Source organism: Oncorhynchus mykiss, chromosome 20 (genome assembly GCF_057628025.1).
Source record: "Oncorhynchus mykiss isolate SJ-2025 chromosome 20, ASM5762802v1, whole genome shotgun sequence".
In the NCBI taxonomy this organism is placed as follows: Eukaryota; Metazoa; Chordata; class Actinopteri; order Salmoniformes; family Salmonidae; genus Oncorhynchus; species Oncorhynchus mykiss.
The window spans coordinates 18,117,615-18,129,735 of record NC_143041.1 but is presented as its reverse complement, the minus strand read 5'-3'; the positions used below and the strand labels follow the sequence as shown (position 1 = coordinate 18,129,735).

Here is a 12,121-nt window from a genome sequence, read left to right as displayed (position 1 = left end):
TCATGAGGACCGCCAGAGGATAAATTCATTAGAGTTAGAAGCCTCAGAAATTGCAGCCCAAATAAATGCTTCACAGAGTACGAGTAACCGACATCTCAACATCAACTGTTCAGAGACTGCATGAAATCAGGTCTTCATGGTCGAGTTTCTACAAAGAAACCACTACTAAAGGACACCAATAAGATGAAGACTTGCCTGGGCAAAGAAACATGAGCAATGGACATTAGACAGGTGGAAATCTGTCCTTCGGTCTGGAGTCCAAATTTGAGATTTTTGGTTCCAAACGCTCCTGTCTTTGAGACACAGAGTAGGTGAATGGATTATCTCTGCATGTGTGGTTCCCACCGTGAAGCATGGAGGTGGTGGTGTGATGGTGCTTTGCTGGTGACACTGTCAGTGATTTATTTAGAATTCAAGGCACACTCTGCATGGAAACCACAGCATTCTGCAGCGATACGCCATCCCATCTGGTTTGCACTAAGAGGGACTATCATTTGTTTTTCAACAGGACAATGACCCAACACAACACCAGGTTGTGTAAGGGCTATTTGACCAAGAAGGAGAGTGATGGAGTGCTGCATCAGATGACCTGGCCTCCACAATCACCCGATTGCAGCCAACAAGTGCTGAACATGTGGGAACTCCTTCAGTTGGAAAAGCATTCCAGGTGAAGCTGGTTGAGAGAATGCCAAGCGTGTGTAAAGCTGTCATCAAGGCAAGACGTGGCTACTTTGAATAATCTCAAATATAGAAACACTTTTTTGGTTACTACATGATTCCATGTGTTATTTCATAGTTTATGTCTTCACTATTATTCTACAATGTCGAAAATAGTAAAAATAAAAATAAAAACCCTTGAATGAATAGGTGTCTAAACTTTTGACTGGTACTGTATACATGTTAAATATATGTTTAGAAAGAAATGGCACCCTTTGTGTGCTCTGTTGGTAATAATGTATGCATGTATATTTCTCTCAAAAAGGTAGGGGTCAAATTTATTGACAGCCCTGTTTCCAATACCTTTCAATGGCTCACTTTGCGAGGATAACGGCACTGAGCCCTTTTCGAAACGTTTTACAGTAGGTATGGGGTTCTTTTCTGCTCTGCACATTTCGACGCCAAACTCACCATTGGTGTGCATGGCCAAAGAGCTCTATTTTCAAGTAAAACTGACCAAAGGACCAGTTCCAATCAAGTGGCAATGCTGTTTAGCAAAGCGTTTACATTTGTTGGATGACGTGAAAATAGAGTTTGATCGCGTGGACGTCAATTAAGGCAGCCCCCCATGCCTCTCTGATTCAGAGGGGTTGGGTTAAATGCAGTAGAGACATAGAATGTCATTGTATGGTATAGCGTTAAGATTTCCCTTCACTGGAACTAAGGGGCCTAGCACGACCCATGAAAAACAGCCCCAGACCATTATTCTTCCTCCACCAAACTTTTGCTCGATTTTATAGACCTGTCAGCACCGGGTGTGGCTGAAATAGCCAAATCCACTAATTTGAAGGGGTGTCCACATACTTTTGTTTATATAGTGTATATCTCAGTAGGAGTCACCTCCAGTACAGACACAAATAGACAGGGATAGTATAAATCAGTGAGTAAGTGTGTTTGAATCCTAACAATTCATAGAAATAGTGTGATTGATTGCATTCAAGTGTATTGTCCATCATGTAGTCTGTGTTCTATCTACACAGAATGAGTGGAGCAGAAGCAGAGTTATGGTGTGAGTGTGACCGACCTGCAGCAGTAGTTTCAGGTGTTCTAGCTGGGCCTTTACAGAGCAGCAGTCGTCTGCCATGTGTTTCAGTGTCAGCTCATCCAGCTCCACAGCCTGGTGAGGGGCTGCCAAGCCTGTGCCCTGACTCTGGTACCCATCATAGGTCTGGAACACACAGTCACTACTGGAGAGGTAGAGGGGGAAAAAGACAAATAGAGAGAGACAGGCAGAGAGCGAGATAGTCACTGCACGTGATACGAGGGTGAATCGGAGTGCCCACGGGAGGAAGCCTGGGACAGGTGAGTGGCAGGTAGGAGGACGAGACATGTTACCCGGTTACCAGGGGACGAGTGGCTGTCTCCCACATCAGTAGTGCACACATACACAACTCACATTGACGTAGGTATCGTGATTTTGGCTTGGATGTTAACGTTAGCTAGCACTAGTCGGTGTGTACCTGCTTAAAAACTTGGGTATTTATCATCCTATAGCTAGTTCTCCAACATGTTTTGAGCACTTAACACCCAAAATAATTTCCTCACGGCTTTCTCTTGTCCCTCTGCAGCAGAGGAGCAATATGTTTGGAACACCGAATCGCAATAAAAACACAGTACCAAATCACAGTACATATTGAATCGTGCTGTATATGGAATCGCAATACATATCGCATCGGCACATAAGTATCAGGACCATATCAAATTGTGAGGTCCCTGGAAATTCCCAGCCTGACTCAATACCAGAGGGCAAAAGGCAGAGACGGTCAGGATGTGTGTGACAAAGAAATGTAACCGAAAGCCCCCAGCAGCTCACATGTTGTCGCTGTGGAGTCGGTCGTCTACAGTCCAACAGAGCTGCCGTCTCCGCCACAGGGACAGATGGGACATCCCATCAGTATCTACAACAGGAGACAAGACCACAGAGACAAAGGCATGGAGTCAAAGTGAGGACCATAACACGATAACTTCCACAAGTTGTCAGGTATTTGAGGTTAAAAAAAAATCTTCTGAAGTTTGTAATTTCCACTGACATTTCAGACTTGATTTTCCCTTACGAAAAGGGTTCTCAACCCCTACAAAAATGTCCATTAATTATAATCCATGTAAAAAAAATCATATTTCCTGTTGCTGCAGGATTATTTTCCTGCTGTAGAAAACAAAACTGGCTCAAATTAAGATCCTACACCTGTAACCACACTCACACATTGGCATACAGAGACAGACTCTCACACACACACAAACAAGTGCACACACAATCTCCAAGCCACACACACTAAAGAAATGATGCCATCTTTTCTTCCTCAGTTCCTCCCCATTCTCAAAGTACTAAGGGCCTCCCGAGTGGTGCAGTGGTCTAAGGCACTGCATCACAGAGCATGCGCAGACCAGCTGGCCGGTGTGTTTACGGACATATTCAATCAATCCCTATACCAGTCTGCTGTTCCCACATGCTTCAAGAGGGCCACCATTGTTCCTGTTCCCAAGAAAGCTAAGGTAACTGAGCTAAACGACTACCGCCCCGTAGCACTCACATCCGTCATCATGAAGTGCTTTGAGAGACTAGTCAAGGACCATATCACCTCCACCCTACCTGACACCCTAGACCCACTCCAATTTGCTTACCGCCCAAATAGGTCCACAGACGATGCAATCTCAACCACACTGCACACTGCCCTAACCCATCTGGACAAGAGGAATACCTATGTGAGAATGCTGTTCATCGACTACAGCTCGGCATTCAACACCATAGTACCCTCCAAGCTCGTCATCAAGCTCGAGACCCTGGGTCTCGACCCCGCCCTGTGCAACTGGGTACTGGACTTCCTGACGGGCCGCCCCCAGGTGGTGAGGGTAGGCAACAACATCTCCTTCCCGCTGATCCTCAACACTGGGGCCCCACAAGGGTGCGTTCTGAGCCCTCTCCTGTACTCCCTGTTCACCCACGACTGCGTGGCCACGCACGCCTCCAACTCAATCATCAAGTTTGCGGACGACACAACAGTGGTAGGCTTGATTACCAACAACGACGAGACGGCCTACAGGGAGGAGGTGAGGGCCCTCGGAGTGTGGTGTCAGGAAAATAACCTCACACTCAACGTCAACAAAACTAAGGAGATGATTGTGGACTTCAGGAAACAGCAGAGGGAACACCCCCCCTATCCACATCAATGGAACAGTAGTGGAGAGGGTAGCAAGTTTTAAGTTCCTCGGCATACACATCACAGACAAACTGAATTGGTCCACTCACACAGACAGCATCGTGAAGAAGGCGCAGCAGCGCCTCTTCAACCTCAGGAGGCTGAAGAAATTCGGCTTGTCACCAAAAGCACTCACAAACTTCTACAGATGCACAATCGAGAGCATCCTGGCGGGCTGTATCACCGCCTGGTATGGCAACTGCACCGCCCTCAACCGTAAGGCTCTCCAGAGGGTAGTGAGGTCCGCACAACGCATCACCGGGGGCAAACTACCTGCCCTCCAGGACACCTACACCACCCGATGTCACAGGAAGGCCATAAAGATCATCAAGGACATCAACCACCCGAGCCACTGCCTGTTTACCCCGCTATCATCCAGAAGGCGAGGTCAGTACAGGTGCATCAAAGCTGGGACCGAGAGACTGAAAAACAGCTTCTATCTCAAGGCCATCAGACTGTTAAACAGCCACCACTAACACTGAGTGGCTGCTGCCAACACACTGACACTGACACAACTCCAGCCACTTTAATAATGGGAATTGATGGGAAATGATGTAAATATATCACTTTATAACCACTTTAAACAATGCTACCTTATATAAATGTTACTTACCCTACATTATTCATCTCATATGCATACGTATATACTGTACTCTATATCATCGACGGTATCCTTATGTAATACATGTATCACTAGCCACTTTATACTATGCCACTTTGTTTACATACTCATCTCATTTGTACATACTGTACTCGATACCATCTACTGTATCTTGCCTATGCTGCTCTGTACCATCACTCATTCATATATCCTTATGTACATATTCTTTATCCCCTTACACTGTGTACAAGACAGTAGTTTTGGAATTGTTAGTTAAATTACTTGTTATTAATGCATTGTTGGAACTAGAAGCACAAGCATTTCGCTACACTCGCATTAACATCTGCTAACCATGTGTATGTGACAAATAAAATTTGATTTGATTTAGAGGCGTCACTACAGATGCGGGTTCGATCCCGTGCTGTGTCACAGCCAGCCGCAACCGGGAGACCCATGAGGCGGTGCACTATTGGCCCAGCATCGTCCGGGTTAGGGGAGGGTTTGGCCGGCTGGGATGTCCTTGTCCCATCGCGTTCTTGGGACTCCTATGCCTAGGGCACGCCGACTTCGTCCCCCAGATGTTAGGTGTTTCCTCCGACACATTGGTGTGGCTGGCTTCCGGGTTAAGCAAGCAGTGTGTCAAGAAGCAGTGCGGCTTGGCAGGTCCGTGTTTCGGAGGACATTTGGCTCTCGATCCTTCGCCACTCCAGAGTCCATACGGGAGTTACAGTGATGGGACAAGACTCGCTACCAATTGGGAGGAAAAGGGGTGTGTTTCCAGATTGCTGGGAGCAGTCGAGAGCAGGGCCGAGAAAGCTATCTGAACTAAGAGCACATTACTAACACAAAGAGGCCAACAGGAAACTCCGCAAACACTAGAACACTTCAAGTGAAGCCTTGAATAGTCTACCCCAGAATAGACTCTCTGCACAGCTTCCCAAGCAAATCTGAGTGGGATGAAAACACGGCAAAAGAGAGAGACTGCGGTAGAGAACAAATTGATCCTCCCAAGCTTGACATGCTGCTACCAGAGATAGATAGAGGGTCAGTACTGAGGCAACTACGAACACAGCCCTCTCTGCATTCCTTAAGCATCTGTTGTGTCTGGGTTCTCTGAAAATATGATTAAAAGGTTCAAAACAAGACTGCTATGGACACGGAATATATATATATATATATCTTTTTTTTAAACAGACCTTGAAAGAAATAACCTGAGAGTGTGTGAATGTGTTGCTTTGAAAACTTCAATTCCCTAGTTTGGCTGTGTGTACTCGGATACGGCTGAAGAGGCTTGACCAGGAGGCAAAGGCTACGAGGCGAAGAGTCAAAGTGCCTTTTGACACGAAAAACCCCAAACATCAGAGTGTAGAAAGCTAAGGCCTTCCCCTTTTCCATTCGGGTTTCGTGCCTCTGAAGGAAGCTGTTATAGGACCCCTCCCCAGATATCGGGGTTATGACCTTCGGGAGGGCACCTTGGGCAGATTGACATGGCCTTATGCTAACTGTAACTATATGCTTCAACACATGATGCTGAGCTTGTGAGGTGCATTCCCATGCAGTCGAACAGCGCTCTCCTTGTTCAGGCCCCTTTTCCCCACGCTCGCTCCCGTTAGAACTAAGTTGCCCATCGGCACAGCACTAGGATGAGCGTACTCTCCACCAAACCTAATCTTGATCATTAAAGGGACAAAACTACAAAACTGCGCTGAGATCCGTGTCTAGACAAAAACCACACTCACCACCATGCAAGGAGCCATCCTCAGGGAGGTCATCGTCTAGCATGAGGTCATCGTCGTCCAGATCACACCCAGACTCTAGGTTGTCCAGGTTGTTGAGTATGTCCTAGCATTAGAGAGCGAGAGAGACAGCAAGACAGACAGCGAAATTAGTCAGTTTGAAGCCTCATTTTTACAATAACAGAAGCAGAGACAGAAACAATTTTGAAAAGGCTGTTCATCTCCTTCAAGGGAAATATTTCCTCGAAGAACAAGGTTGAAAGACAGAATTGCATGGTAAATTATTGCAAAAAAAAAAAAGAGCTCTCGAGGAGATTGTTCAATAATGTAAGGGGTAAAACTTTTAATGTCTTAATGACCCCTCAAGACACAGGTTGAAAATGGTTACTTGTTTTATGCAAAACTACAATAGATCTGCTGGAGAAAGAAAGAAAAAAAATGATATTGAAGAGAAACCAACTTTAGACAAATAGTAGGATGAAAGTGTGTGTGGGGGGGTAGTGAAACAAACAATAAATCCTTGGCCGTAAGAGAATCTGTCTGTCTCCATATCGAGTATCGTTATCTTCAGGCCCATTCCCCTTTTGCTCTGGCCCCCTGCCTTCGCTTAGAGTGGGCTTAGTCACAGCACAGCGCTCCTGGGGAAATGACATTTCCCCATGGCACGCGCCCATCCATCCGTAGCATGACATTACAGCCTAATCTCCTGCAAGAAGAAAAAAAAAACAACACAGGCGCTCCAAGGAGAGATCAATGGCCAAGGTCTTACGTTAGCTACATTTTTAGGGATCTCAGATCCCCTAAGCAGCCTTGTCGCTGTCGGCTTGCTCACTTGTCATCATAGCTACAGGCAGACACTCAGCCTCTATGTGGAACTGCCTGGAACTAGGGGCATCTCACTGGAATCTCTCCATTGCTGCTTTTCGACTAACACCAGTGTATACACCCGATGCTATTACTAGAGAAATTGTGTTTCCATAGAGGCCTTACAGGGAGGACTTGAGGACAACCTCTACATAATCAAAAAAGTTGCTTTGTAGGGAGGTGTTAACCGTCTAGTGTGTTCATAGTTAGCCTTTGTTATGTAAACGTTACCAAAAAGCCCCAGCGGCCTCGCCTCGGCCCCAAGTTAGAGCAGGTCCGTTGGAGCCATGGCCCAGTGAGACATGGGTGCCGGACTACGTAGATGGAAAGAGAAAAGTCTGAGCCTTTACGTAAAACAGTGGGGTAATGCACCGAAACTAACTCAAAGTATTGGCTGCACTTTAAAATCATGTTCTATGGGCTTCAGTGGCGCAGCAGTTTAAGGCATCACTACAGACCCAGATTCGATCCCAGGGTGTCACACAGCCAGCCGTGAACGGGAGTCCCATTGGGCAGCGCACTTTTGGATGAATAGCGTGCCCAGAGTGAACTGCCTCCTACTCTGTCCCAGATGCTAATATATGCATATTAGTATTAGATAGAAAACACTCAAGTTTCTAAAACTGTTTGAATGATGTCTGTGAGTATAACATAATTCATATGGCAGGCAAAAACCTGAGAAAAAAAATCCAACCAAGAAGTGTGAAATCTGAGGTTTGTAGTTTTTCAACTCAGCCCCCATTGAAGATACATGGTGATATTAGTTATGTTTCACTTCCCAAGGCTTCCACTAGATGTCAGTATTTAGAACCTGTTTTGAGGATTCTGCTCATAAGGGCTCTTTGAGTGAGTGGTCTGGCAGAGTGCCACAGCCTCGGTCTGGCGCGCTCACATGAAAGTTAGCTACGTTCCACTTCAATTGTACAGACAAAGGAATTGTCCGGTTGGAGAACATTATGTTAAAAACATCCTAAAGATTGATTCCATACTTAGGTTGGCATGTTTCTACGGGCTGTAACGGAACTTTTTGAACTTTTCGTCCGACGTTAGGCGCGACCTGAGCGCGCTTTTGGATGTTTACCAAACGCCCAAACAAAAGAAGATATTTGGACATAAAGTCAGAGCTCTGAATGATAATTGGGTGCTGTCCCTTCAAGACCTCACGCATGTACACATGAAACCGATCTAGAAAGCCCCCCCCCCCCCACATTCATTTAACTCCACTGCACCCTATTCTTATTTGACCTTATTTGCACTCACTGTATAGACTGTTTTCTTTTTTTTGTACTGTATTATTGACTGTATGTTTTGTTAATTCCATGTGTAACTCTGTGTCGTTGTGTGTCGAACTGCTATGCTTTATCTTGGCCAGGTCGCAGTTGCAAATGAGAACTTGTTTTCAACTAACTTACCTGGTTAAATAAAGGTGAAATAAAAAATAAATACATGTAAAAAATGCTGGTCCGTCGAGCCGGATGGCCAGATAAGCTGTGGCCTGGGTTCTTTGTTCTGGATCCTGTCCTTTCCAGTTCTGTTTTTTTCCATCCTCAACGGTCCTTCCTCAAAAGGATGCAAGACGGCTGGGCTGGCACACTGAGCACTGACCTCGCTATCGCTAACATTAGAGGACAACATCAGAGGCCTCTACAAGGCCTGACCCCCTCCCATGTTTTCATTACAGCATCCTATTCAAAAGAAGTCTAAGGCCTCGTTTAGAGTAGCCTTGTTATTTCCTCTTCAATGGTTTGTATATTTTATCTGTTTTCAGACTGCACTACTTTCCTCTCTCTCTCGGAGTGTCGTGGGATTTTTACAAAACATTTTCATATTGCAGGGTTAATTTTTATCCTCACAATGGAGTGGCTTTTCAAACCGGCGGACAGAGTACAATGGCAGAGCTCCACACATGCAATCTGTGAAAACCTTGTAACCGAGGCCTTCTCTTTCATACCGTGGCACTTCTATGAGAATGCAAATATGAGTTTGCTTACTTTCTCCACATAAATTTCAAAACTTTTCTACTAAATCGATAAGTAAATTGGACGGAATTTAACCAATACTATGCTGGACTATATAGTGCATACACTCAAAACCTGACCCAACCTTGTCTAAGTCCTGACGTAGACGAGTCCGGCAAAAGATGGTCACTCCATCTAGGTTTTCCCGGAGGACACAGGAGGGATTTATTTTATTTTAATTTTTTTTGGGGCTATTTGTGGTCAATAACAAAAAACAAGAAACACCTACATTTCACAGTAACCTTTCGGTTACTAGTCCAACGCTCTAACCACTAGGCTAACCTGCCGCCCCGGTCAACATCTCCAATGTGTTCACATTTCTCTCACGTAAATGTTATTTGGGAAATATTCAGGCCTTTACTCTTTTCTTCATTAGCATGCTGATGATTTCAAGTTGTATTGGATTTCATTTGTATCTGTTTAGACTGTTTCGAATGCATGTTGTTCAGTATATTTAGTTCAGTTCTCTGTGAGAAGCAAGTTCATTTAAAGTTGTGATTTGGTTCATGTAGATTAATTTCAATGCTAATAAACAAAGCAACTTGAAACCTCATCTAATTTGCATACATAATGAGTTTGAAGCTAATTTGAAGCAAACAATAGAAAGTTCGCCACAAGTTTCCCAGAAGTTCACAAGTCGCTCATTTGTATGTGAAAATACAAAATTTGCCAAAGATTTGCCTCAAGTTTTTTTTCCTGGTGAGGTTTCCCTCTTCCCAATCTCATTTTGTGACACTCCACTTGTTATATAGCTGCCCAGCCAGGAAAAATCCCACAGGGGCTTTGCACCACAGATGCTGATGGGAGTTGAAGTCCAAAGCAAGTTTAATTCTATTTCATACCTCCCCAATCTGGACTAATAATTTACCAGCAGCCTGTGAAAGCTGCTTTCATGTTTCACTTGATGAACACAGCTGTCGGAGTGAAACTACCCTCAAAATCTGACCCAACTGTTGGGAGTCACACACACTCACGCACCAACAAAGCACTCTCAGCTGAGTCGGCAACAACTGGATGCATCCGGTTTTCAGGGGAAATAGAAAGAGCCTGTGACATGACTTCCACTTTTGGATGTTAACAAGGCGACACATTTTAATTTACTGGATTGGTTGAAGTGGGCCTATTTTTCTTCTCACCAGTTAGGGTTGGGCGGTATCCAGACTTTCAGGGTGCACGGCATTACCAAAAGTGCACACAAAGGGTGCCATTTCTTTCTAAACATATATTTAACATATATACAGTACCAGTCAAAAGTTCAGACACACCTATTCATTCAAGGGTTTTTCTTTATTTTGACTATTTCCTACATTGGAGAATAAGTGAAGACATCAAAACTATGAAATAACACATACGGAATGATGTAGTAACCAAAAAAAAGTGTTAAATCAAAATATATTTGAGATTTGAAATTCTTCAAAGTAGCTACCCTTGGCCTTGACAGCTTTGTACTCTTGGCATTCTCTCAACCAGCTTCACCTGGAATGCATTTCAAATCAAATTTCATTTGTGGAATTTCTTTCCTTCTTAATAATGCGTTTCAGGCAATCAGTTGTGTTGTGACAAGGTAGGGATGGTATACAAAAGATAGCCCTATTTGGTAAAAGACCAAGTCTATATTATTGCAACAGCTCAAATAAGCAAAGAGAAATGACAGACCACCATTACTTCAAGACATGAACCAGTCAAGCTGGAAAATTACAAGAACTTTGAAAGTTTCTTCAAGTGCAGTCGCAAAAACCATCAAGCGCTATGATGAAACTGGCTCTCATGAGGACCGCCACAGGAAAGGAAAAACCAGAGTTACCGCTGCTGCAGAGGATAAGTTCATTAGAGTTACCAGCCTCAGTTTGCAGCCCAGTTCAAGTAACATCAACATCAACCGTTCAGAGGAGACTGCATGAAATCAGGCCTTCATGGATGAATTACTGCAAAGAAACCACTACTAAAAGGACACCAATAAGAAGAGAAACACGAGCAATGGACATTAGACAGGTGGAAATCTGTCCTTTGGTCTGATGAGTCCAAATTTGAGATTGATGGTTCCAACTGTTATCTATGTCTATGTGAGATGCAAAGTAGGTGAACGGATAATCTCCGCATGTGTGGTTCCCACCTTGAAGCATGGAGGAGGTGTGATGGAGTTGGGGTGCTTTGCTGGTGACACCGTGACTGATTTATTTCGATTTCAAGGCACACTTAACCAGCATGGCTACCACAGCATTCTGATACGATACACCATACCATCTGGCTTAGTGGGACTATCATTTGTTTTTCAACAGGACAATGACCCAACACAACACTAGGCTGTGTAAGGGCTATTTGACCAAGGAGGAGAGTGATGGAGTGCCGCATCAGATGACCTGGCCTCCACAATCACCCAACCTCAACCCAATTGAGATGGTTTGGCATGAGTTGGACTGCAGAGTGAAGGAAAAGCAGCCATCAAGTGCTCAGCATATGTGAGAACTCCTCATGAAGCTGGTTGAGAGAATGCCAAGAGTATGAAAAGCTGTCATTAAGGCAAAGGGTGGCTATTTGTTTACACTTTTTTGGCTACTACTGTACATGATCACGTGTTATTTCATAGTTCTGATGTCTTCACCATCATTCTACAAAGTAGAAAATAGTAACAATAAAGAAAAACCCTTGAATGAATTGGTGTCCAAAATTTCAACTGGTACTGTATATACTGTTCATAATATTTCCCCTAATGTTATTAGCATACCTCTTTCTCCATTATTGCTTCAGTCCTTCCTCGCTTTCAACAGTTAAAGGAAATACATTTTGACTGGTACTGTATATAAAAACTAATAAATAATGGATTTTTTGGGGCGGTATTGAAAATGATACTGTCGGCATTTCTAAATAAGTGGGTACACCGTATACCTCCCTAGTCTATCATCAGGACCTGAAAGAAAACAAACTCAGGCATTTCTTTTATGCCTTCTACATTAGGTTACCAACGCACACGCACTGGACTGTTTGAGG

General features: G+C 44.3%; 1 protein-coding gene across 7 annotated transcripts in view; it reads right to left on the bottom strand.

Moving 5' to 3' along the window:
- LOC110499014 (serine-rich coiled-coil domain-containing protein 2) overlaps nucleotides 1–12,121 on the bottom strand; it is an 88,149-nt gene that overhangs the window by 37,840 nt on the left and 38,188 nt on the right. For 4 of the 7 annotated variants that reach the window (XM_021575813.3, XM_021575811.3, XM_021575814.3 and 1 more), the window contains exons 4-6: nucleotides 6,255–6,357; nucleotides 2,531–2,615; nucleotides 1,742–1,904 (exon numbers count right to left, since the gene is read on the bottom strand). In XM_021575813.3, the coding sequence (XP_021431488.3) occupies nucleotides 1,742–1,904; nucleotides 2,531–2,615; nucleotides 6,255–6,357 (351 nt within the window). The remainder of the gene's footprint in view (nucleotides 1–1,741; nucleotides 1,905–2,530; nucleotides 2,616–6,254; nucleotides 6,358–12,121) is intronic. The other 3 variants (XM_036955856.2, XM_090212429.1, XM_090212428.1) reach the window with 1 other exon arrangement.